The sequence below is a fragment of the Tenrec ecaudatus genome, chromosome 18, assembly GCF_050624435.1.
Source record: "Tenrec ecaudatus isolate mTenEca1 chromosome 18, mTenEca1.hap1, whole genome shotgun sequence".
Lineage (NCBI taxonomy): Eukaryota > Metazoa > Chordata > Mammalia > Afrosoricida > Tenrecidae > Tenrec > Tenrec ecaudatus.
The window spans coordinates 29,169,512-29,196,442 of record NC_134547.1 but is presented as its reverse complement, the minus strand read 5'-3'; the positions used below and the strand labels follow the sequence as shown (position 1 = coordinate 29,196,442).

General features: G+C 50.4%; 1 protein-coding gene and 1 pseudogene across 1 annotated transcript in view; one reads left to right on the top strand and one right to left on the bottom strand.

The window, feature by feature from the left end:
* RHPN2 (rhophilin Rho GTPase binding protein 2) overlaps window positions 1-26,931 on the bottom strand; it is a 65,669-nt gene that overhangs the window by 1,927 nt on the left and 36,811 nt on the right. The window contains exons 4-14 of the mRNA XM_075537190.1: window positions 24,113-24,188; window positions 18,808-18,885; window positions 18,360-18,484; window positions 16,488-16,654; window positions 11,533-11,720; window positions 10,967-11,123; window positions 8,365-8,484; window positions 6,489-6,683; window positions 5,763-5,839; window positions 4,820-4,966; window positions 4,070-4,225 (exon numbers count right to left, since the gene is read on the bottom strand). Coding sequence (XP_075393305.1) covers window positions 4,070-4,225; window positions 4,820-4,966; window positions 5,763-5,839; window positions 6,489-6,683; window positions 8,365-8,484; window positions 10,967-11,123; window positions 11,533-11,720; window positions 16,488-16,654; window positions 18,360-18,484; window positions 18,808-18,885; window positions 24,113-24,188 — 1,486 coding nt within the window. The remainder of the gene's footprint in view (window positions 1-4,069; window positions 4,226-4,819; window positions 4,967-5,762; window positions 5,840-6,488; window positions 6,684-8,364; window positions 8,485-10,966; window positions 11,124-11,532; window positions 11,721-16,487; window positions 16,655-18,359; window positions 18,485-18,807; window positions 18,886-24,112; window positions 24,189-26,931) is intronic.
* LOC142431381 (mitochondrial import inner membrane translocase subunit TIM14 pseudogene) lies at window positions 13,022-13,355 on the top strand (annotated as a pseudogene).

Below are 26,931 nucleotides of genomic sequence, written 5' to 3'. Positions count from 1 at the left end.
TGCTTGGGGGTAGTGCAAGGTAGATTGGAGGGAAATAGGGAGCTAATAACAATGAGTACAAGAAAGAAGAAAATGTTCTAAGATGGATTGTGATGCTGATTGAACAACTCAACATTATTGACCTATTGAATTGTATGCCATGTGACTTCTATAAGGATAAGTCTCCCCAAAAAAATCCGGAATTTTTTTCAAAGCTATGTATTTTTACAAAGCAACCTTATCACCTTCAAAATATTCTTGATTACACTTAAATTTGTCAAATCTGTGACTCCATTCTTGAAAACATTTTTCAAACTCATCTGTTTGGAGGGCTGACAGCACCTCCTTGTTTTTTCTTCACCTGTTCTATGTCCCTCTTCATTCAAGGAAACAAAAAGAAGTCACACAGAGTAAAGTGTGTGGGCCAAGAGAGGCATGCTGTTATTTGCCAAAAATTGGTGCACTGAGTGGCTGCATGAGCCGTGACATTGTCATGGTAGCAAAACCAGTCCCCCATCTGCCACAAATCAGGCTTTTTTTTTTTTGTCGTGCACTGTTATGCAACCTTTTCAGATCCTCTAAATAGAAAGCTTGATTAACAGTCTGACCTGACGGAATGAACCCCAAATGCACTCTCCCCCTCACATAAAATAAAACAATGAGCCTCTCTTGATCTTTGATTGCACTTGACAAGCTTTTGTGGGGGTGAGGTGACCGATGGTGTCTTCCACTGGCTTCACTGAAGTTTGCTTTCAGGGTCATAAGAATAGCACCACGGCTTGTCACCGGTAATGACCTTGGAAACAAGTCTGGGTGGCTTAGGAGCTGTTCTTTCTTTTCTTTTTTTGCTGCAAAAGGAGGCTTCGTTGCTTATATTTGATCCAGAGCTTGGGAGAGGGGTTCCGGAGCGTGGGCAATGCGGCTGCAGGGGCAGGTCCAGGCAGGGGGGAGGCAGAGGGTCGCCACAGGCTCCTAGACCTGTTTGAGGACAGGCCTCTCGAAGAGATACTCGGTCTGCCCGGCCTGGGGGCTGGCCAGCCTGTGCAGGTTGGTCAGGTGGTCGCCCATCTCCTTGAGGAGTTTCACCTCCTTGTCCAGGAAGTGGTTCTCCAGGAAGTCACAGAGATGGGGGTCTATATGAGTGGACCCCACGGCACACAAGGTCCAGAAGGGCCTCGTTGAGTTTCTTCTCCGGAGCCAGTGCCGAAGTCCCCAGGGTCCAGGGTTCCACCCGACTCCTCTTGGGACGGCTTCTGCACATCCGGGAAGAGGGTACAGTTGTCGTGCTGGTTCTGCAGCTTCCGGAGACGCTCGGCGCCCTGTGCTTCTCCTTGACCAGCCTGTGAGCGAATCGTCGTGGTGGAAAAAGAAGCCCAGAGACAAATAGGTGTACGAGGCCTGCAGGTGCAGGCGACGCCGGCCTCCGCTTCTGCGGAGTATTTCTGATGGATCGAGCGCTCATGACTGGTCGGTTTGGAGGTCCCCACACACAAAATAAAATAGTGTTAGCTGGTCCCAGTAAGAGATGGTGGCCAAGAAGATGGTCCCGGAGGTGACACCTGGAAAGGAAGCTGGAGAGTGGGAGTCCCCAGGTCTGTTCCGTTCACACGGGAAGACACAGGTCCACGGGACCACTGGGCAAGTTGCAGGAGCTGTTCTTTCACAGCATGGCGTGTTTCCACTAGATGCTCGTTTTCCTGGTCAGAACCCGAAGCACACATTCCACAGCGACCCTTCTCATTCCTGAATTTGCTGTTAAAATCGCTGCACACCCCCCACCCAAAAAAAAGCATCGCTGCACTGAGCTCGAAGATGGTCCAGCTACCTCCCCCTCTTCAATGGTCCATCATAGGTCTTTAAGCACAACTGTACAAATGTTGACATTTTTGGCCGTTGGGAAAGTTGACGGATGTTGGAACAACGTTTGTTATCAATCAACACTTCACCTTTTTGAAACGAGAAAACCACTCGTACACTTGAGTTTTTCCCTCAGGGCTGCCCTTGTAAGCTAAGTTCAACATCACAACAGTTTCTGTGGCATTTTTCCTGAGCAGGAAACAAAATTTCACAGCCACACACTCTTCTCTTGAATCGGCCACCACAAAAAAATGAGGTTCAAGTGAAACTGCTTTCATGAAAAAATTCACCATGACGAGAGAACCTTCCCAGGCGACACCACTGGGTGCCCTAGCACAGAGCGAGTTGCTCAATGCTTGCCTAGTGGGAAAAAGTGAGACTGCGAAAGTTCTGCCCATTTGCAGGGAGTACCCTCTAGTATGCCAATAAAATTGTTTTTAAAAAATTCTTTTGGGAACTGATTACAAGGATCTACATGTGACCTCTTCCCTGGGAGAGGGACAGCAGAGAAGGGGGGAAGGGAGACTCCGGATAGGGCAAGATATCACAAAATAACAATCTATAAATTATCAAGGGCTCACGAGGGAGGGGGGAGCGGGGAGGGAGGGGGAAAAAAAAGAGGACCTGATGCAAAGGGCTTAAGTGGAGAGCAAATGCTTTGAGAGTGATTAGGGCAAAGAATGTACAGATGTGCTTTATACAATTGATGTATGTATATGTATGGATTGTGATAAGAGTTGTATTAGCTAATGAAATGTTTTTTAAAAATTCTTTTAAGGAACTAGTCTACATACATTTCTCTGCAGTTTGCTTCCCCCATTCCCCGTGCCTTGGGCTTCCAACCACGCCAGTAGGCAGAGATCAAGCTCATGCTCTTTCAAAGCTCCCACAGGGAAGAAGAGATGGTGAACCTCTAAAGGACCGTGTGGGCTCCAACAGGAAGCCCAAGGAGATGTGTTCCACAAACACTGGCATGCGGGGGGATGGCCTGCTTCCACCAGCTGCCTAGCACGAGGCTGACTCAGCCAGTGTTCACCGAGCATCTCCTGTGTTTCAGGCACTACAGTCAGACTGTGTGCGTAAACAGGTAAACACTTTCTCTAACGTGGGTCACGTGGTGCATCTGTAAACCTGAAGAGGCACTTGAGTTCCCCAACAATAAAGGGAGTGGCAGTGGGCAGTGCGCTGTCAAGGTGATGCTGACTCACACTCACAGGATCCTATGGAACGCATAGAATGGTCCCACGGGGCTGCCTGGCCTGTAATCCTACTGGGAGAAGATTGCCAGGTTTTCTGCAGCAACTGGTGGGTGGGTAGGTTGAAGGGTCAACCTTTCTGTTATTGGCTGAGGGCTTCGCCCTTTGTTTTATGAAAGGGACATCGCAATTAAATACCCCACTTCAGTTTGTCTCCTTTGGACGCGGATGTCTGTCTTGCCCCTTTCTGTCCAACTCACTGCCAGGAGTCCATGTTGACTCAGCGATCTCTGGCTTCCCGACACTCTGGCTACCTTTAGGAGTAGAAAGTCCAGTCTTTCTCCCTTGGGGCTTCTGGAAGTTTCAAACTGCTGACCATGTGGACTGCAGGCCAACACAAAACCACTTGTTGCCACGAGCTGCACTGGGCAGTCCACTAAAAGCAAAACCATCCTGGAGGTGGACTGCGGCCCCTCAAGTTGTGCCGATATTGCCCTCCCCGGCCCAGTGCATCACCGACCCCTCCCTCACAGCCCCCAGCTCTCTTCCTCCTCCACTCACCTGGCAAAATGCCACCTCAAGTGACATCTACCCTCGGGACCCCCCAGGCCCACATCCCAAATTCCACATTCCTGGAGGGCATTCACCACGCTGACCTTGGCCCCAAGCCTCCAGCAGGCACCACACGTCCTGGTGAAAGCACCCCACATGCAGCCACCATCTATGTGTCTGGAGGACTGTGTCACTTGTGTGTAGAAAGAAAGGCCTTGCAGTCTACTTCTGACAAATCAGCCTGAAAACCTGGATTACAATAGTCCAACCCACAGTTGGTCAGGGGGATGGGGATGGCATGGGACTGGGCCATGTTTTGACATCCCATCGTGTACAGAGTGACCATGAGACCAGGCAGACAACGAGCACCAGCTCTTTGGCCCAGCTAAGCACCTCTCAGTGCTTACAAGCACAGGGGGGCCGCCCTTTGGTGGCATGTGACAGCCTCAGGGGAGAAGGCTGCCGGGGGGTCCAAAGGCACTCACCATGGACGATGCGGAGTCCAGGGCACTCACGACCTTCATCTCAATGCGGTCCTCGCCGAAGCGCTTCAGCAGTTTCATAACCTCACTCACCGTCAGCCACTTACAATCCACATCTTGAATAGAGACAATATAATCTCCTTCCTTGGCTCCTTCCACCTACGAAGTCAACATTTAAATAAAGGTCAACCATTTGCTCATTCACATCCTCACTCACCCAGTTCCTAGGCCCCTGGCAAAAGAGACAGTGGCAAACGCTTGTTTCCAGAAGGCAAACATTTAAATGCTTCTTTTGGGGCACAGAGTACCGAAGAAGTCCTTCACATAAAACTGGAGTGGGAAACGCACCTGCCTCAGGAATGCCCTCACTCGACCACTCAGGCATAGTCACAGGGGCGTCCCAAAGTTCACGGAAAACTCCACTACCTTTGTATTGTTTTTGTTGTGAGTTGGGTGAAGGTTTACTGTAGAATATCAAGTTTTACATCCCACAATTCATACATGTTTTCCTCCATTCCATTCACTGTAATCTCCTCAACACATCATCCCATGTCTCACTCCCTCCGTTTCCCATGTCTAGGCCGCTGCATGCCTGGCTTTGCCGTACTTGCCCTTGGGGAAGGCTGCCAGGTTCCATACCTATCTGTTCCTCTTTCCCACACATGCTCGGACGCCCTATTTGGTTGGGTGAACTCTTTGGACCCTGCGGAAGCCAGCGAGTCTTGACAAGACTCTCAACTGGTGCACACTTACGGCTGCGGAGCAGTAAGGATCCAGGAAGTGAACTTGCACGGGGGCATTTCCTCTCAAGGTGAACCCCAAGTCTCCTCCCTCTGTGAGGAAATGGATGCTTCGAGGAGGTGTCCATCTCTTGGTAGCCGAAAACACAGTCAGTGGGCCCTTGGGAACAGAGCATCATTATTTGTAAGGTTTTGAAGGTTGACTCAGCAGGCTGCCTCTTGTCCTTGAAGATTTTGCCCAGTCTTGCCTAGAAACCCATGACGTGACCACCTAGGAATAATACGGTGCTTCAGCATTCATACAAGAACATCGACTGGATTTCAAAGCTGCCCCTTTGGGTCATGATGAGCTCTGGGGGTTCAAGTGTTGGGTTGCTAACCAAAAAGTCGGTGGCTCAAGCCTACTCGCCGCTCCATGGAAGGGCAGTGAGGCTATCTGCTCGCATATACATTCACAGGCTTGGAAGTACTCTAAAGCAGCGGTTCTCAACCTGTGGGTGGTGACCCATTTCAGGGTCAAATGACCCTTTCACCGGCGTCACCCAATTCATAACAGAAGCAAAATTACAGTGATGAAGTAGCAATGAAAATAATTTATGGTTGGGGGGGGTCATCACAACATGAGGTACTGTATTAAAGGGTCCCGGCATTAGGAAGGTTGAGAACCACTGCTCTAAAGGGTCTCTAGGAATCTGATTCAATGGCAGTGGGTTTGGGCTCGGGCAGGGGTCAGCAAACTGCAGCTCACGTCACATACAGACCTTTCAGTACATACATGTGACTCGGAAGTAAATTTGAAAAGTTTTCAATGACATTATTCAGATCGCGGGGATTTCATTTGTTTGTAAAAATGTATTTATGGCTCTTGTATAATTTGTGAATTGTGAGGAACCGACATTTGCCAACCCCTGGGCTAGGCCATTATGAAATCATTGTGAAATGTTTATTTCACGCACCAGCTTCTGGAAGAAGTCTGTTACTGTCACCTTGGAGAACTGGGGCAGAATCGCTTCCACTTCCTGCTCAGTCTTTGCTAGAAGAGAAAATGAAAGGGGAAAGGGGAGAGAATCCATACTCTGCAACTGAAAGTTATCCTTGAGCTTGGGGCCACCATCCTCTCTCGGGAAGGAAGAGAGAGCCAGATTTTCTCCTTGTTACTTGTCCTTCCTCTTGGTCCAGACAAACAGACACAACAGGAAGGCAGCTGGAATCATGGGTGGGCGTGGAGCCTAGCAAAGACAGCATGGCTAACAGTGAATCCATGGGCGGTTTCTTGGCTCAGAGGTTTTTAGAGAAATATTTGCCGAAGAGATCTTAGAGAGTGCCAAGAGGAATGGCTGGGAAAGAGCGATTAAAACGCGCAACACAGGGGATGCCAAGGGAGGGCTTGGGCTCCGCTCGGAGGTGGCCTGGAACCAAGATGGTGGTGTGTCCAGGACACAAGACACTGCCAAGGGGACAGTGCAGACAAAGACCTCTAATCCCCGTGTTTGGGGTTCAGGAGAGGAAGACTCCAGAGCTAGTGTGGTGGCCAGCTCACGGCCTCTGTAGCCCCCACGCCCAGCCCCTGCAGGATGAGCAAGCAAACCCAGGTCTGCCGAGAGCATACTGCCTCCCACATGGGCCACACTCAGAGCACGCATGGGCGTCCCAGCACGGGGCAGGCCACCCCAGTCACTCACAAACAATGTCGGGAGCAGTGGTCAGGTTGAACAAGTCCTCGTCCTCTTGGTGCTGGGAGCACTTGAGCCGTGAGCGCTGGTGGGCTGCCGAGAGCACCTCCTGGAGGACCTCGATGTTGCGCAGCTTCATACACAGGCTGGCCCCCCGCACCGACTCCTCGTGGTGCTCCAGGGCCTGGCGCAGGTGCGACTTTCCTGCCAGGGGACAGGACGCCATCACCGCCGACGCAAAGATGACTGGGAACGACCAATGCACCCAAGAGTCCAGCCCAGGCAGTGGGCCTTCTCTGTCCGGTGAATGTACTCGGCTCACTCAGGTCAGTGAGGCTTTTCACTCATTCACTCAACAAGGATTCGCCCAAGATTCAGGGGGGGAAGAGGAACAGTAAGGGCAGGCTCTAGCCCCTCCTCTTTCCCTTGGAGCCTGTGGAGTCCTGCTGGGAACAGGACTTCTACGCGGGAAAGTATGGGGGGCTCAGGGCCATCTCTGCTAGCTACACACGGGCTGAGAGACAAAATGAACTCTGGTTAGGCAAGACATGTGCTTCTGTGTACAAAGCCAAGAGCAGTGCAGTGGATGCTGGTGGCAAGCCTAACAGAACCAGAGTAGGCGGGGTTGGGGGTGGATAGTAGGGGTACCAATGCCCATGGAAACAGTGGCCCAAGCCAGACTCCCTGGCAACTTCCCTGCTAAGGCCATTCAATCTAGAATCCAAGTGATGCTTCAAACTTATTAAAAAGTAAACTAATGAAATATAAAATGATTGGTTTCTTTTCTCAAAGCCCTCTGTTCAGGGAATTTGTATGGCAACAGTGGAAATAGATCAGTAACAAGCAACCAGCTACGTCCTGGTTTTTGGCAGTGAGCTTACAGAGGAAAATCGAGCTGAGAAGACGACGGGGTGGGGGTGGTTAGTCCCCAGTGGGTGACCAGGTAGCTTTTCTGATCAGCAGGTGTCCACAGACAAAGGGCTGGGTGTGGCCGGAAGGAGGAAGAGCAGGAGAGAAGGGCAGGGCATGATTGCAGAAGGGCGTTGGGGCATGGTAGGCCTGGCCTGCCAAGTACAGGGTGCAGACTCTCACCCACTGAGTGAGATAGGAGCCATTAGAGTCTGAGCAGAGAGCTGATAGGATATGGCTCCTCTGAACAGACCATGAAGGAGCTGACAGGCCAGCTAAGAGGAGAGATTGTGAAGGATGTCTGGCCTTGAAGCACAAGGTGGGCAAGCGGCATGACCTCCCATTGCCTGTTTCCTGAACTGTTAAACGGACCCAAGAACCATGTCCCTGATGGGGTTGCGGTGGCTTCGGTGAGCCACTGTGTGTTAAGTACATGCGGCTCGTGAGGGTGGTAGGTTAAGAGTGGTGGGGTTTGCGTTGTAAGCCTCAAATGGAGGTGAGACACGGAGGGTGACACCAGTGTTTCTGGCCTAAGCTCCTAAAGGAGAAAGTTGCCACCACAGGGATGGGAGGGAGAAGGGGAAAGGGATATAGGGAGGATGGTGGAGGGATTCTGGTTTTGAGATGGGAAGTTCTCGACCTTGAGGCACGGCGAAGACGAACTAGGGTAATTCATAACTAGTGGTGAAGCTGTCGATAAGAAAATAAGCAATGTGTCCTTCCGAGGGCCGTTCTGTAGCCCATCAGGGCATTGGGTGGTCATCAAGGCCCTGGCTCTCCTGCGATGCCTGGGCCCTCGAGGAGCCCAGGAGAACACAGCCATGGGAGCCCTTGGCGGGCTAGAGAAGGATGGGCCTCTAAGGAGCGGGGTTCAGAGTGACCGCAGTGACCCTGCTCAGCATCAGGGTGCACGGACATTCAGGAAGCCCACTCTTGGGAGAGCCAGCCCTGGCCCGGGGTCCAGGGTGACACATACCCAGTTGTCTGCGCTGGGATCCGTTTTTCAGTGTGGCCAAGGGGGTCATTCCCTCGGGCATGTGGTTGTAGAGCTGGGACAGGCATTTCTCCTGGTGGTCCACATCTGCACCGGGCTTCACTGCAACAAAAGCCGCAGGTGAGGCCCTCACATGGACGTGGCATCACACACTTCTCTTTCCACACAGCCCTTTCTTCTGGCTCAGGTGACAGCTTTCCTAAGCACTTCGTCTGCTGTGCAGGGCACAGCCCAGGCAATCCAGCCCAACAAGCCTCTAGCCCCAGGGCCCAGGCCTCGGGAACAGGTGCACTAGGTGCCTAGTTTTCAGAGTTGTAGAGACCCAAGTCTCTGAACGCTCCCTTTCTCTCGGGCTCCCACCTGATGTAACCTTCCAACAAACCCCTTATCTGGTTCCTGCTCTGCTTGGACACCGCGGTCGCCTCCTTCCCAGTAACAGCTTCCCCCTCATCTTCCCGCCCCATCAACACCCGGTGCTCTGAGTTTCCTCGGTTCTCAGCTGTCCTTTCCCTCCTTGTTCAAACGGAAAATCCCTGCTCAGGGCTCAACGCCCAACTCCAGGATCACCTCGCTGACCGCAAAGCAGAGCCCAAGGCTGCGTGGTTTTGTGTCTCTGCAGGGCACCGGGCTTCTGTTTGCCTGTCTCATGCCCTGACTGACCCTGCCACGATACCACGAGTAGCAGCTGACACTCAGACAAACGACGAGGTGCTGCACACACTTGCAGCTTTGGTGGTTCCCATCGGTCCTACTCTGCTCGCCGCCTTGTTTCCCGAAGAGGAGGCTGAGGCACTGAGAGGCTAAGTAAGTTGCTCACGATCATACAAATCAAAACCCATCCCTCTGTCACTGAGTCGGTTCTGATTCGCGGTCACCCTCTGCAGAGTTTCCAAGACTAGAACTCTTCATGGAAACAGAGAGCATGTGATAAAAGGCAGGGCTGAGAAGTGAACTCAGGGAGTCAGGCTCCAGAGTCTGCCCCTTGACTTACTCTTGGGGTGCCCTTCATGAATGCTAGACACCACGAATGCCACCCCTCCCCCAGACTTGTGGGCAGGCAAGCGGCAGGCAAGGGAGCATTTCCTCAGGCTCATAGGGAAGGAGGTAGCTAAAAGCTCAGTCATCGAGCCATGCGCACAGACTATTCTGGTGTGGTTTTGAAAATATCAAAATGAATTACCACCATTCCCCACCACACACACAAAAAACCCACAATGAACAAAATGTCTTTCTACCCCAGGGGGCCCCGCATGGCCTCAGCGCAGCACTGTGAGTGATTTTGAGCATCAGGTTTGTCTTTAAAACATTACAATGTTACTTATGTGTACAAATCCAGAGAGCCAGAAAAGCGGGTCAGAGGTGACCAGATGGAGAGATGGGGGGGTATCTGCTTAAAGGGCACAGGGCTTCTGTCGGGGGGTGGAGAAGTGGCGGGGCGGCTACAGCAAAGACAGCTATTCTACATTTTACCACCGTCATCAACAGCCTGAAGCACGCACCTCACTGGTCTCACCCTAATGCTGGCCTGTTCTAAAGCCACAAACCCACTGCCGTGCAGGTGGCCCTATAGCTCAGGGTAGAACTGCCCCTGTGAGTGTCGCAGACTGTACTTTATAGGAGCAGACAGCTTCACCGGGTCTCCTACGAAGTGTTTGGTGGGTCTGAACCACTGATGTGGTTCGTGGCTCAGTGTTTAGCCCACAGTTCTACCTTGGGCTATTCTACGTTCCAGATCAGTAGTCACCTCTATATTACATCCCGGAGCCCGAGTGGTGCGGTGATTGCCTGGTGGGCTGTTAACCACAAAGTCAGCGGTTTGAAATCACCAGCTGTTCCTTGGGAGAGAGACAGATTTTCTCCTCTTGTAAAAAGTTACAGCCTTGGAAACTCACAGGGGCAGGTCTACCATGCCCTGTGGGGTTGCTATGAGTCAGAATCAGCTCATGACAGGGATCGAGTGGTGCTATCGCCCAGGAAGAATTAATGCTATCCCTCCCCTCTTTTCCTACTCACTCACTGCCACAGAGTCGATGCCAACTCATAGCAGCCCTATAAGACAGGGTAGAACTGCCCCTGTGGACTTCCAAGACTGTAACTCTTTATGGAAGCAGAAAGCCTCATCTTTCTCCTGCGGAGCAGCTGGTGGTTTAGAACTGCTGAACTTGCAGTTAGCCACCCAATGCTTAACAACCCCGCCATATAACCCTGATCAGCCCTGGTGGTGCTGTCGGGTGAGTGTCAGTCTTCAGGAGAAAGGAGTGGCAGTCTGCTCCCATAAAGATGGGCAGCCTTGGAAACCCTGTGCGGGGTCACGAGAAGTCAGGACTCCATGGCAGCGGCTTTTTGGGAGTCAGGGGCATTTAAAAGGAAGACATGGCTAGGCACTTCCAAAATACCAGCCGTTGAAAACCCAGCGGCCAGGGAGGCACAGCTCTGCTCTGCTGCACATGGGGATGCCATGGTGGCACCACCAGCAACCTGACCCTGACAGGTGTGCATAAGCCCACCCTCGGACCGGGAGCATCTCCTCCATGGCAAGCCGACGGCTCTCACTAGACTCAGAAGCCCCAAGCCCAGTTCTTACACTCATGATCAATGAGCAGGGTGGCTGCGAAGTAGTGGGCCAGGGCTGTGTAGTGGCTGGCCTTCACGCAGGCCAAACGAGCCCAGGAGTAGGGGACGTTCTCCTGCACCGGTTCCTGGCTCATGGCGGCATGCAGCTGCTGGTAGACTTCCCCCACCTGAAAGAGACAAGAGATGGAATAATGAGGAGGAGGAGTCTGACCCGGGTTCAGAGAGCTACAGGGACTGGAGAATAACAGCCCGTTCAGCCCCTGCCAGAGGCTGCCCCAGAGTCTGGGAGCAGCTCCAAGGCGCCCCTGTGTGCTGTCAGTGCAGAGTGGACGGGGCACTGGCTACCTCGATGCTGGCTTGTCGACAGAGCTGCTGATGGAATCAGTGATCCATGCTGAAACACCAGCACTGGCCAAGAAAACACAAACCAGCTACTCCAGCTGAGGTGGGCACGCTGCCCAAATCAGGGAGAGAACCTGCCTTGGGGGGGGGGGGGCCCTCTGCCTCTGGTACTCCTGCAGCAGGGCAGCCCACCTAACGGCCCTTAAGAAGGCTCTGGAGCCAGGATGTGCTCACCTTGGCAGCCTCTTGTGCCACCTTCACCAGCATGAAGAATTCGTTCTGGATTCCGGGAAGGCTGATTTTCTCAAACACACATTCTTGGGCCTGGGCGAGCATCATTCTGAGGAGCACGCTGAGCATGGCAGGACTCATATCGTAACTGGGAGTATGAGTAAAGGTCTCTTTCAAGTGGCTCAAAACCCCTGAAATTATATATATATTGTTTCATATGTTAGTTGAGAACCTATTTATTTCACACACTGCTGAGAAGTATAAACATGATAGAGGCAAGGAAATCAAGCTGGTGTTCCATGAAATTGATGGTGGTGATGATTGTGCAACTCTTAATACGAGTGAACAATTCAACTGTCTGATATGTGAAGTATATGCACCAAACGATTTAGGGCAAACAAGCAAACTGTGTCCTAGTGTATCTATGAAGATCAGATTTTTCTTTGGGTCTAGAGCAGCGGTTCTCAACCTGTAGGTCGAGACCCTGTTGGAGGTTAAACGACCCTTTCACAGGAGTCACCTGATTCCTAACAGTAGCAAAATTACAGCTGTGAAGTAGCAACGAAAATAACTTTATGGTTGGGGCTCACCACCACATGAGGAACTGTGTGAAAGCATCGTGACATTAGGAAGGTTGAGGACCACTGGTCTAGAGGTTGAGAAAGAAGTCAGAGAGAGATTTGAGGCATGAAGGGCCCTGGAGGAGGCCACATGATCCCCAACTGCAGACCTCAGGCCCACAGCCAGCAAAAGAACAGGGTCTTCTGAAAGCAGATAGAAAGAAGGATCGTCAGAAATGGGAGGAGGAAATGTAGTGTGTGACTCTCCCCATGAGCCTGAACCCAGAACTAGATGGCGCCTGCCAGCTGCTGCTACTGCACATTTTGATCAAATATCCCATAGTAAAATCCTGATCAAAAGTGTGGGGGTGGGGGGTGAGGAGGGGTAAGATGCAGAGCAGAATTTCAAATTCTCATGGCCTGTAGACTTTCTGGGGCCAGAGAGACGGGATCAGTCCCTGAAACTATTATCCTGAGGTCGGCTTTAAAACTGAAACCAAACATTTCCCCCTGAAATCTTAACTCCAAACAGGCTCTAACTTAACTGGTAACGCATGTCTGCTTCGAGCAAGCATTGAGCTCTGAACAAGCTCTCTGTGTGGGGTCACACTCACAGCAGTGACAAAAACAATCACACCAGCGAGTCTCTGCTGCTAGGGAAGGAACCGTTTGGAGGCGGGTAAGAATGATAACGCAAAGAACGCAATCAAGTCGCTGAATTATATACGGTTGACTTCCTGTGTCCTGTCATGTATCTTCTGTATATTTGTCTGAAACAACAACAACAAAAGGACAGGGCGCCCTCTCATCCCACTGAGTTGTACAATCTTAAAAAAACAAAGAATCCGGTAGAGACGCGGGGCAGGCGGCCACGGCCCCGAGGCTGGCATGAGCCGCGCGCCCAGTGGGGGCAGCGCAGCCGGTGCGGGGCCATGGCCAGCACTGTGGTGGCAGTTGGACTGCAGGATTTGCAGGCCGTTATGTTTTGCAAGCCATGAAGCATGTGGAGCCTCAAGTAAAACAAGTTTTTCAAAGTCCACCAAAATCTGCCTTCCGCGGCGGCTATTACTGAGGTGGATTTGAACCCAAAATGATGAAATGGGAGGCAGCATTAATTCTGGGTGTAAGTCCTACTGCCAATGAAGGAAAAGAGCTGCTCACCGACCGATTATGCTCTCAAATCACTCAGATAAGGGAGGATCTCCGTACACAGAAGCCAAAATCAATGGAGCTACAGATATTCTAGAAGGCCAAGCTAAAAAATGAAGTAAATGTATGATGAATTTTGAAGTACCTATTAGTTTATATATGAGTCTGACTTTTTATAATAAAATGCCTCAAAGCTTTGGTTTTTAACAACAAACAAACAAAAAAAACCTTCATGCTGGCAACAATCCAAAGGACCTTGGAAGAGGATCCCCAACTCTCATGACCCCAGTTAACAGCAGGATTCTGGCTGGGTGAGGCTCTGAGCAGAGAATTTACCTAAACTACAGAAACTGCAAGATCAGAAGGGAAGCTGTTTTAAATTTCTTTAATTAAAAAAAAATCAGATGCTCTTCCAAGACACATCTGTGTTTCTGTCAAGCAAAGAGAGACGTGTACAATGGACTAATAGACTTCTCCCCCTTCCATTCCGGCCTCCGTGGAACAGCGGTGGGGAAGTCCACTCACGTGGGCAGAGCACGCAGGATGGCAAGCAAGGCTGGGTTTCCCCAGGACCCAGGAAAGAGCACTGGGCCCCCTCTGTGGAAATGTCCACACTCTCTTGCACTAACTGGAAACTAACCTGGGCTGAAACATAATCTCTGCCACGAATCCCATCCAACTGGTTCCCCTGGTTCTGCAGCAGGGCACAGACTGCCCCACAGTAGGAAGAGGGGCCAGGAGCCACTGCTTGCCTGGGGCTCACCCACTCTCCAATGCTCCAGCTTGCCGCCTGCGAGTCTATATCTTGGGTGTCCTGGGGACGAGTCCCAAAGTGCACCTGCTCTTCCTGTCCTCCACTCAGATTCTTCAGAAAGGACAGTGAGTGCAGAAGGACCCGTGACCATGGATAAAACCAGCTGCCGCACGGGATCTCAGCCTCCCTTCCTGAGGAGCAATCATTTTACAAACCAAGTTCCCCAATTAGGCTGGGCTGACGCTCTTCAACGCCTGGCAGAGCAAAGTCAAATTCCAAAAATGTTTCTCTGCCAGAGGTGACAGCCCAAGACAGGCCAGTAAGAATCGGCGAGCTGTAAGCCAGTTAGACCACATGAGCATTATACCACGGCCCAGTCTGCACTGCTTCTGACTGCAGTTGCCCACAGAGTCTGTCCTGGGCAGAGCCCCTGCTGACCCTCTGCTGTGGGTCGATTCCCGCTCATCCCACCGTACAGGACAGAGGAGAACGGCCCGAACTCGTTCACGTACACCAAAAGACTTCGCTCAAAGAGCAGAAAGCAGATCTACAGACGGGGAAAAAGTCTGACAGCATAGCAGACAAGGCACCAATCTCTAAAATCTACAGAAAGCTTCAACAACTAAAAGACAAACACCTACCACAAGAAAACCCCAAACTCACTGCCATCTACTCCATTCTAGAAGACAGTGGAGAACTGGGTTTCCACGGCCATAAATCTTTATGGAGGCAGAAAACCTCTCTTTCCTCTGAGGAGTGGTTGGTGGGTTCAAACTGCTGACCTTGAAGTTTGCAGACCAATGAATAACCCACTATGCCACAAGGGCGTCTCAGACTACGATGGGGTGGGGTGGGTGCAAAATAGAACCCTCAGGCACACTTGAGCTTTCTGAGGACCCCCACATTTGCCCAGCAGAATCTGCCTTCTACAGGTCAGGCTGTACAGTTGCGTCCCTCCTCCACCCTGTACCTGGTTCATTCATACCAGGATGAGTTTCAAGGGTGACTGGCCAAGAAAAGCAAAAGTTCAAATGGGAAAGGGTTGGTGAGTCCTGGGGCAAATGATGAGATGATTGAGCACTTGTGTGTATCCTCAATAGAAGCGCAAAGGAGCAACTTCAGGCTGGCAACCACCACGGATGGTCCCTGACTCACAGGCTGGACCTAACAGGTGCCGAGGAAGCCGTCTGTAATACAATGAGAAAGCAGTGGAAAGGAGGATGGTCCTCCTCGAGGTGAACTGACAGTGGCTGCAATACTGGGCTCAAACCTAAGAAAAAGGATAAGGCAGGCTCAGAGCAGGGCATTATTTAGATCTGTTGTACACCTAACAAAGGAGCCCTAGAGGTGTAAGGGGCTGTGATTCACAAGGTCAGCAGTTCAAAACCACCTGTGCCCTGGGAGAAAAATATGGCTTTCTATTCCTCTAAAGAGCTACAGTCTCAGAAACCCATAGGGGCAGTTGTGCCTTGTCCTTTCAAGTGACTAAGAGTTGGCATTAACTCGATGACAGTAGGTTTGGTTTTGGTTTGTGGTAGTTATATAATCTGTTGTTAATTTGAGACTATTACAGTGAAGGGATGGAGTTTAGCCTGTCAATCAGGTCGTAGCTTGATGACCTTATTTGGAGGTGCTAAGGAGACAAATAGCTTGCTGGAGGTGGGACACACACTCACTCCCTATGAGACAATCCTGTTGACGAGACACATGGAGCTATGCTGATGGCAGTCAGAGCCTTGGAGCTGGAGGAGACACATGGAGACCTATGCCAGGGCGAAGATGCTTCCGTCACCACTGGATCCACAAGGCTTTCCACCTATGAGCCTTTGATCTTCCTGCACTTGGTGTCATTGCATGTGATTCATGAGTCTGAAGAGGACTTTATAGACTGGTACTGGACACGTAGGCTGACATCAGACTTATGGACTTGATCTGGACTGGGCTGGGATGTTTTCTTGATGTACAATTACTATTTATACAAAGCTCTTTCCTATACACATGAGTGTCTATGAATCCGTTTCTCTACCCAGACTAACAACAATATTGTTTATTTTAACAACAATAAAAGAAAAACTGTTTTTAAAGCTTCCACTTTCACTGTGCAAGAATACTTATTCAAGTTTTTTTCAATATTGGGTTGGTTTACTGCCATTCTTGGGGCCACTCGCTTGGAAAGATTAGCCATTAACCATAGGATTCACTGAGTCCCTAAGTCACACGGAGAGGCAGTTTTCAACCTGTGGGTCGCGAACCCTTTGGGGTTCGAACGACCCTTTCACAAGAGTGGGCCGATTCATAAAAGTAGCAAAATGACAGTTATGAAGTAGCAACAAAAACAGTTTTATGGTTGGGGGTCACTACCACAGATGAACCGTATGAAAGGGTCGCAGCCTTGGGAAGGCTGAGGATGGCTGCAGTAAGCACTCATCCGGCCTCCCAGGCTCGCAAGTCCAAGCATGGCTCCCTGCCCCTGGCCGCCCGCGGTGGGGACACACCTGCCGCTCTCTGGAAGGCGTCCACAGCACTCTCCAGCCCAGCCTGAGTCTGCCGGTTGCAGCGGGTCCCGATCTGTGTGTAGAGGGCGCCGATGTTGAAGAGCACGCTGGCCTTTTCCAGCAGCAGGTTCTGCTGGCTGACAGGGACCCCGGTGAGGGAGTCATACCTGTGTAAAAGAAGCACCCTTTTAGAATAGGGGGTACCTGGCCGACTCATACTTGTGCTGGCTTTGGAAAAAGTGCATGGCAAAGACAATCGATTTTTTATTTTCATACGTTTTGAAGTCCAAAAATTCCTCTTTTTTTCACTTTATTTTACATTGAGCTGATAGAAGTCCAAAAATTCCTCTTTTTTTCACTTTATTTTACATTGAGCTGATTGAAGTCCCCTCAGGCGCTTTGTAGTGAAAACAATTAAAAAAAAAAGTCCAATTCCTTAGTGAGTGCCCAAAGGACACATGCAACGGGATTTTGGTTTCTGTGCTGATAGCCCTAGTCATTACCCTCACTGACCACGTAGAAAAAGGCACTCTCGCTGCTGAGTCAGTTCCAAATCATAGTGACCCATGAGGCAGGGGGAGCTGCCCTGCGGTTTCCAAGGCGCTGACTCTTTACCAAGTGAGTGGAAAGCCTCGTCTTTCTCCAGAGGTGCAACGCTGACCTTGCAGTGAGCGGCCCAGTGCATAATCACTGCTCCACCAGGGGGCACAATAAAGGAAACTTGAGTTTTTTGTTTTTTCTAAGGTGGCTTCTTCTCCTAAATGAAATGAATCCATTAGAAAGCTGTACCCACTTTTCCCCGAGTCTGTAAGATCCAGGGCTGTTTGTAAAGCTCAGAGGAAGTGAGTGAGCTTCTTCCTAGTTCAAGACTAAAGAGGTATCATTGACAGGGGGTCCGTGTGCATTGTGATGGGGTGTCATCAACCTTCCCTGTCCAAAAGGACAGCCTGGTTAGCTGGCCACCAAGGGCTCATGCTGAATTCTAAATCTGGCCCATCCTAAAAAATAAAATAAAAATGTTTTAAATCTCATTGCCATGGAATGGATGCTGGTTCATAGTGACCCTGTAGGACAGGGTAGGACTTCCCCTTCGGTTTCTGAGACTGTCACTCTTTAAGGGAGTAGAAAGCCCCATCTTTCTCCCTTGAAGCAGCTGGTGGTTTTAAACTGTGGATCTTACATCACCAGGCTACTGAATCTGGCTCTAGCTATTGGAATTTACTCTCCGATCAGGCATGCTCCCATGGGCACTCAGAAAAAAAATCACCAAATTACTGCCATCGAGTCAGCTCTGATTCACAGCAGCTCAGCAAAGGGTGTGCTACTAAATCCTATCCACTTAAGTCCCAGTCATCTGGAAAATCCTGGTCCTAGAAAAGAATCAGATGTTCTGCATCCATTTCATTTACATATGTGTGTGTTTGTGTTTATGAACATGATGCTCTCGTATACATCACATATCCTATATTGTTGTTATATAACAGGCGGATATGCTATATAACATATGATATCTATGTGAAGATGATGTTCTTGGCTTGGGGTAACCCTGACTCCTATCCCTACCTCAGCATCTGGAATAAGAATTTTTCGTCCTGTGAATTCCTCCTCAGAGTCCTGGTGTTTCCCAACAAAATGACGAAGAAAAATGCCTCTTTCATTTGGGCTCCCTTGCACAAACAAACAGGAAAGCAAGGTTGCTTGGTGCCTGCTTCCCCCAGGATCCCTCCAGAAGTGCGTGCCACCATGCTGCCCTCTCTCTGAGCAAATGCAGCAATCAGACAGGAGGGGGCTGCAGTGGAAAGGTCAGCCAGCCTGCAGAGGGGCTGTGAGGCAGCTGATGGGGGGCACACCAGCCCAGGACTCAGCACCTACCATGTGAACAAGATCCCCATGTGCCTGGTGGGTGGGAAGAACCGACTCTCCACAAAACCCAGCTGCAGAAAGTAACTCATCAGCAATTCAACACCGGCCTCATCCCGGCTGGGCGTCCGACAAGCCTGAAATGAGAAGAACCCCACTGAGGGTGAGCGGAGGAGTGGACACAGCAAATTCCCTGACCTCCTGCTCAGTACCCTGGGTGTTTCTCGTTATTCTGTGGTTACTGGGCCCTACCCTGGACTCATGGATTCTAGGAATAGGAAGGGCCATGGACAGAGTCAGGAGTCTTAGACTCAGCTTTGGCTGCAGCACGACGACTCTTCCTTCTCACCACCAACCACCTACAGCTCTGTGACAACAGGTGGCCAGGAGCGGCTCTGGTGAGGAGTCTGCAAGTGGGTTTCCGCCAACCTCCCTGCCTGCCACACACACAAAAACATACTTGTCGCAGATCCATAAGGTCAGCGATTTCATCTTCATATAAGTAGCTGTCTTCACTGTAGTGTTCCAGGATAAAGTCCTGTATGAAAAACAGAGTGTGATGGTAGAAGATGTAATTCAAGACCATGAATGTGGAGAAGCAAGCCAGATAATAACCCTTTGGAAAACGTGTGTGCAGTACAGAAAAACATGGGTGTAATCGCATGCTGTTGGGATTTTGGGACTGTGTAATTCATATTTTCGTAGATGTAAATATGTATACATTTTAAACTTATGCTGTTACTGTCTTAGTAAAATGTAAAGTGAAGTTTTGGGGTTTTTTAAATTTAAAATGTCTTGTGAAACATTGGAATACGTACACATTACACAATCCTGACAAGCATCAGAGGTATTCTGGGGGCAGTCCTCCTTTGGCCGCAGGGCTGCCCTCACAACCTGGGCACGAGGGCTTCCTGGCACCGGCAACTTATGTTTTGGAGACTGCTAGGGAGATGCTACCCTCAGGGTCTGTGATGCAAGCCTTTGTGAGAGCAACGCTGGGCCCTTCCATAAGTGAATTACGCTGGTGGGAAGCCACCTTCACAGTCTAGTGTCTGACGACTGCTCTCTCAGTTCCCTCAGTTATTCAACAAGTCCTACCTGTCCGGTGCAATCACTGCCACACTCAAACACCAAACTCACTGCCATGGAAATGACCCAAACTGGAGGAGGAAGAAGGAGCCTGGTGGTGGTGCAATGGTTGGTAATTTGTCGGGAGCCCTGATGGTGTCATGGTTACGCATTGGGCTGCTACAACAGGTCATAGGTTCAAAACTACCAGCTGCTGCTTGGGAGAAGGATAAGGCTTTCCACTCAGGAAGAGATCTGTAGCCTTGGAAACTCACAGGAGCAGTTTTGCCCTTTCACATCTGGTTGCTATGAGATAGGATCAACTCAACAGCAGTGAGTTGACCTGCTACCTGCCAGGTGCTTCCCTAGACAATCTCAGTGAATGAAAGGCACAGAGATTTCTGCCCTCACAGTGCTTCTACTCTAGCCAGGTAACACAGAAAATAAGCTGCAAACCTGACCAAAGTGCATTCTACAGTATGTTAGAACATGGACAAAGTGTGGGGCCAGTGGTAGAATTCTCACTTCCCACACCAGAGACCTGGATTTGACGCCTGCCACATGTAACTGAGGACCAGACAATATTTTGTTCCATCGTGCAGGGGGCCTCCAGGACTAGGGGGGGCTATTCAGTGGCCTACTCAACAACATCCTCAAACTACCAATTCAAAATCTCTGGGGATCACTAGAGTTTGTGAAGATGGCAAGGATCACAGGAGAACAAAGCGAAAGCAGTGTGAGCAGCCAGCCTCAGGACAGTACAGATGGTCCACACACCTGCCTTGCTCACGGAAAGGTCGGAGAAAGCTCATGTCCACTCAAAGGTGCCTAAGAAAAAAGATCTGGCAATCTGCTTGTAAAATAGCCAGACATGACTTTCACTCTCGCTCACTCTCACTCATTCTCACTCACTCTCACTCACTCACTCTCTCACTCTCTTACTCACTCACTCTGTCACACTCAGTCTCTCACTCACTCACTCTCACTCACTCATTCACTCTTTCCCACTCACTCTCACTCTTACTCATTCAATCTGTCACTCTCACTAATTCACTCTCACTCTCTCTCACTCACTCTCACTCTCAAAAAAAAAAAAAGCCAGACATATACTATGATGCTCACCTTCTAGACACAATCGCTAAAGACAAAGCAAGTGAAAAAGCAAATGTGATGAAGAAAGCTGATGGTGCCTGGCTATCAAAAGATATAACGTCTGGGGTCATAAAGGCTTGAAGGTAAAAAAGCAGCCATCTAGCTCAGAAGTAACAAAGCTCACATGGAAGAAGCACACCAGCCTGTGTGAACATGAGGTTTCAAAGGGATCAGGTCTCAGGCATCAAAGAACAAAAATCATATCATTGTGAATGAGCCGGAGTGCAAAGTGGGAACCCAAAGTCCATTTGTAGGCAATTGGACATCTCCTTACAGAATGGTCTCGGGGAGGAGACAAGCCAGTCAGGGTGTGATGTAGCAACGATGAAACATACAACTTTCCTCTAGTTCCTAAATGCTTCCCTTCCCCACTCCCCTCCGACTATCATGATCCCAACTCTACCTTAAAAATCTGGCTAGACCAGAGGATGTACACTGGTACAGATAGGAACTGGAAACACAGGGAATCCAGGGCATATGATCCCTTCAGGACCAGGGGTGTGAGGGGCGATACTGGGAGGGTAGAGGGTGAGTGGGTTAGAAATGGGAACTGATTACAAAGATCTACATGTGACCTCCTCCCTGGAGGACGGACAACAGAAAAGTGGGTGAAGGGAGATGTCAGACAGGGCAAGATGACAAAATAATAATTTGTAAATTATCAAGGGTTCATGAGGAGAGGGGAGCAGGGAGGGAGGGGAAAAAGTGAGGAGCTGATGCCAGGGACTTGGGTGGAGAGCGGATGTTTTGAGAATGACGAGGGCAATGAATGTACAAATATTCTTTACACAATTGATGTAATAAAATGATTTTAAAATGTCCCTTTTTCCCCCTATTTTCACACAAGCTGTTTGAAACGCCTCTTACATGTCTGAACCAATACTCACAAAACCCTCATGAGGTACACACACACACACACACACACACACACACCAAAAAAAACGCGTCCTCACTGACATCATAACCACCCTGTCAGACAGGGTAGAACTGCCCCTGTAGGTTTCTGAGACTGTAAATCTTTACCAGAGAAAGCCCTTCTTCTCTCACTGAGCGGTTGGTGGTTTTGAACTGCTGACCTTGGAGTTACAGCTCAATTTGTAACCACTACGCCACCAGGGTACAAGTCCCCTGCTTTGGGAATGGAGCTAGAATGCCCAAAGTAATTTGAACAAGTCCTTTGGCTAAGGGAAGAAGGCACTGATGGGGTTGTGTGTTCAGTACACATCATGGTACTTCCTGAATGTTTTGGCTCAATGTTCTTAACCAAAATCAATAAACAGATAAAGCTCTGTCTAAAAGCATTCATTCAACAACTTGACTTCTCGGGCAGGGGAATTAAACAGTGCTTCTTAATGGAGCTGTTTTCAAGCCCTTCCATGTGAAACAGCACAGTATCACATATTGCCGCTTGACTGACCACCGGGCATAGCGTGGGCGCTTCCACTGGAAAGACAGCTTGAATTGCCCGGTTCAGCCAGCCCAACCACTTCTGTGGGACCTTGACTCCCAAGTCCAAGTGTGGTTGGGAAAAAATAGAAAGTCCCTGTATTTATTTATTTATGTTGTATGGCTGGCATTGGTGGAACCCCTTTGGGGCCAAAATGACACGGTTGGAGTCCTCAGCAGATCACAACTGGCTCTCTGATTGGCTTTCCTGTGGAATTTGGCATGTGACACATTTAGATCCGTGAAGAAGCCCACAGAACGTCCCTGTTGCTCCAGGAAATTCTCCCTTTAAAAGGCTCTGGCATGAAGCGGCAACCAAATCTTACAGAAACTATTCTACCCAGGCCACTAAAGACTGTTCTCCCAGACATGGCGACTGTCACAAACCCAAAGACCCCACCAATGCCACTGCTAAAACTTCAGCCAGAGAGCTTCCATTCCTGCATGACTCCCCCCCCCCCCCCCCACACACACACACATGAAAATCCTTTGGGCCATCCTGGGCCTGGCCAGTGTGCTGGCTTGCCTTCATCAACTGTGAAATACACCCCACATGTGTAAGAGCAGGGCCTAGATTAAACCACCACCATCATCACAGACTGTTGCAGCGTTTCCAACCCCTGGTGCCCAGGGGCGCCCGAGGAGAAGGGCGCTCCACCAGGCTGACAATGACCTATGTTCTGGAAGGAGGTCAAAGAGACAGTTTGAAGTATTTGGCTTTTGTTTTTTTTTAATAAAAATACTTTCAGATGACCCAACCAACAGCTGAGCTGTACTCCTATACTCCCAGCTGTGCTGGCTGGCTCAGGGCCAGGCCCCACCCTCCCTCCCCTTCACCACCTCTTTCTGCTCCCACATGGACATTTGACGGGATTCATGTCACTCGGTCTGAGGAGTCAAACAGAGAGCGAGGTGGGCATTCCAGGCACCGTGAAGCATACCCTGTGTGCTTCTTCCTTTGATGTACTTCTGCCACATCCGCAGGTCTGAACCCTCCTGCCCCACAGAACTACAGCCCCAAAGGCAGGGCCTGTGACATCACCGGCACCCTGCACAGTGGCCGGCACAGGCTTCGTACTTAGGGAGAGGGGTCCGGCTGCTTGTCAGACACACGCACCACGACGAGACTTGTGATGTATATCTTACTACATGGCTAGTAAAAAATAAGAGCATTTGAGAGAAAAGAAAAAAAAAAGAACTAGAGGGAAAACCTCAAAAGGATAGTGACTAAACTACTTTAAAATAATGCAAAAAACAAACAAACTCACTGTCGCCAAGGTGATTCCAACTCATAGCGGCCCTACAGGACAAGACAGAACTGCCCCTGGGTGTCTGACACTGTGACTCTCACAGGGGCAGAAAGCCTCGGCTATCTCCCCGGAGGGGAGGGGCTGATGGTTCTGAACCGCTGACTTTGTAGCCCTACGTACAACGAATGATACCGCCGGGGCGCCTTCTTGAAGGCATGTTTTTGGGCGGTGCGGTTGAGTCCAATCGGACACAGGGAAGGGCCCCACGGACAGCGGAACGGAGCGCTGCTCAGCCCTGTGCCATCCTCAATTGTTCTCCCGTCTGAACCCACGGTTCCAGTCACTTAAGAATAGGGAGCCAAAAAAGTAACCAGACATCTACAACTGATTTGGAAATGCAGCCACCGCCAAGAACAAGATGGGTGGGTGACTGATAAAGGGGTGCCCTGGCAAACAAGTGTGTGCGAGCAGGCCACTCTCGTTCAAATGTTCCTGGTACACTCCAGGCAGCAAACAGGGAGGCCTTCCACGTGAGAGTTTTCATTTTTCTCTCCGCGTGAAAATTAATGTCATAAAATGTTGACGGGTAGAACGTTAGCTCTTCCTTTAAAAACGTAGCCTAAAGTCAGTTATAAAATATGAACAAAAAGAGATAAACACAGGATACATTTTTTAAATTCCAAAACATATCCACACAAAAATGAAAGTAGTACCAGGCAGTGTGTGGGCCTTCCCAGACGGACGTGCAAAAATCAGCAGGCCCCGCCCGCTATGAAGGCCACTCGTAAGGAATTCACACGTTTCACGCTCAGACTACCCGAGCCCCACGGCTGGCGCTGGGAGGCTTACCTTGAGAGAGACGGAAAAATCCACGTCCTTGGTCTCCTTCAGGCCAAGAGGAATCAGGGGAATGGTAAACGCCTCCCTGAAAAACACACCAAGCTCTGAGAACAGCCCTCAGCTCGCCACACTGCACCCCCAGACCAGCTCCTGTCCCCTCTAGTGATGGACAGAGTCCACCCTGGCTATGTCCCGGCCACAGCCGCCTGTTCCTTGGCACGCCACAGCCTAACACACAAGGCCCCTAGAGTCTTGGCCCCAATGTTCCCCTCGGGGCACAACCTCCCTTGAAGTCACTGTTGAGAGCCTGATGTGCACCAGGGTCTGTAGTGTACCCTACCTGGGTACACTACCCTGTGGGTACACTACCCTGCCACATTGGGTGTGACCTTCACCAGCCCCAACCTAACCACCCCATCCCTCTATGCACCGCGGGGAGCCCACCGGACCTCCAACTCAGAATAGGAGCCCTGGGGGGTGTCCCAGAGCCTTGAGGGAGGGGGTACACCCAGGACCTCTGTGCTCTGAGCACCCAGCACAGAGCCAGCCCTGGCCTGCAGCCTCCCATCCACTGGCCAGCCAGGAAGCACAGCGGTTGCCCTGGGAGTCCTCCTTAGGCCTGCAGTCTGACCGGCAACAGGAGACCTCCTTGGCTCAGCCCAGCCCAAGGGGAGGAGCAGGAATGCAGTGGGGTGAGTAGAGTGTGGGGCCGTAAGGGAAATGGCCCCTGTGGCCGGGGAAACACACTGGGCTGGGCTGCTGAGGCGGGTGGGCAAGACAGGAGAGGAGGGTGGAACCTGCCTCTCTCCTCAGGGGCCCCAGCGCCCACCATCCTCACTCCACCCCTCACTGGGGCAGAGGCTGGGCCGGGGCAGCAGCAAAGGGCCCAAGCCCTGTCCTAGCCATCACATATCCTATACGATTCCAGGCCTTCCTGGGTTTGCTCTCCCGGTCTACCTCGTTCACTTACTGCACAGAGACCCTAGAAGGCAGAGTGGAACTGCCCCTCTGGGTTTCTGAAGCTGTAAACCTTTATGGGAGGGATTGAACTATTGAAGTGTATGATGTGTGCCTTATATGCCACTAAAATGGTTCAAAACACACAAACACCATCACAAACTTTATGTGAGCTCAAAGTCTCATCTTTCTCCCAGAGCAGCTGGTGGGTCCCGACTGTTGACCTTAAGGCTAGCAGCCCAGCGTGGTACCCACTGCAGCATGGAGGCACCGAAGGATTGAAAAAGAAGGGAGAGTGCAGGGGAATCTGCACTTCTCTCTCCTTCCCTCCGTGGTCCAGGCAGCCCTGAAGTGAGCACGCAGGGCTCCTGACTGTGTGCCTGCATGGGAAACCCCAGAAATAGACAACCCTGTTTCTGATGAAACTCGAGCCTCTGCCTTCCCTCCTCAAGGAACTCTGAGCTGAAATTCTGGGCAGCTGGGAGAATTCTGGTCTTGTTCTAATTATGTATTCAGGACCCCATTAGGAGTCCAAAGGTTAAAAAAAGGGGGGGCTAACTCTGACCCCAAAGAGACTGACATGGAATGAGTCCTTTGGGCTTAGGGACTCACAGGCCCAGGAGACAGAACTGTAACACCAGAGACAGCAAGAGGCAGTGGCAGAGAAGCTAAGGTAGCAGGACCAGAAGCAGGGTGGCAGGAGGTTAAGAATGCTTCCTGGCCCACACAGAGTGGGGTGCATCTAGGCAAAGAGCAAGAGAGCTGAGCATGCCTCCCATCAAAGTGGGGTACCTCTGGGCACTTACTGGTGGAGCTAAAACAGCTATGGAGCATGTGTTCAAGCAAGCCAGGGCCAGGTTGAGGGGCTCAAGAGGCCCAAAGGCCAGAGAGAGGAGTGCCAATGGGCATGCCAGAATAGGCTGATCTGACAAAAGAAATGTATCCTAAATTATTTCTGAGCCTGAGGTGTAACCTGTTACTTCCTTAATAAACCCATAATTGTGTGTGTGTGTAATATCTGATGTCACAAGGAGAAGAAAAGAGATCTCACATACTCACATTTTTTTCTGTGTCTCTGAAACACACTCAACGAGCAGCATAATAGAGCATCCGGATAGGAAACGTAGGTGTGTGAAAGGCCGTCCTTTACTTCACCCAGGGAACTGTTTCTGACTGGCTTTCCCCTAGGACTCCCTTGCCTTTGGAGAAGTCTTATCTCCTTACATGGGAAAATACCAAACAATCCTCCACTGGAGTTTCTCAAAGTTATTTATTCATAAAGATGGACATTTCTTTCCAAGGTAGCTCACCATTTGGGTGGGTGGCTTTCTCGGTATTCTGAGATTTTCTGAGGGCCACATTCAATATTCTATTGAGATGTAATCAATCAAGAGGGCCCTCCTGTGATGCATTATAAGTCTGGACTCCATGCCTGTGGCTACAGTCCCATTTTGGAGGGAGTTCTTTGTTCAGGGTTACGGTGGGATTAAATCCTGGACCTTAAGGTGTGAATCGAATCACATCCTTTGCTTACCATGGGGTATGGTCTACTAAAAATCCATTCCTCTGTATAAGATCCTCCTCGGACAGAGAGAATTCCCACGACCACTGGAAGAGCACAAAGAAGGTCTCTTTCTGAAGTGGCAGAGGCCAAAACGAGAGATCAGAGACAGTGGACACTCAGAAGAGCAGTGCTAAGACTATGGGGGCCCTCCTTTTCATGGGGCCTGAGCCAGTGCAAGAGGCAGTCTTCCTGGCCCAAAGAAGTGGAGGCCAAGGGACCACGTGGCGAAGAGGCTGAGGAGTGAGGACTGGAGAGAGATCTGGCTACTGGCTGAGGACCAATAAATGTATCTCTACTGTCTACTGAT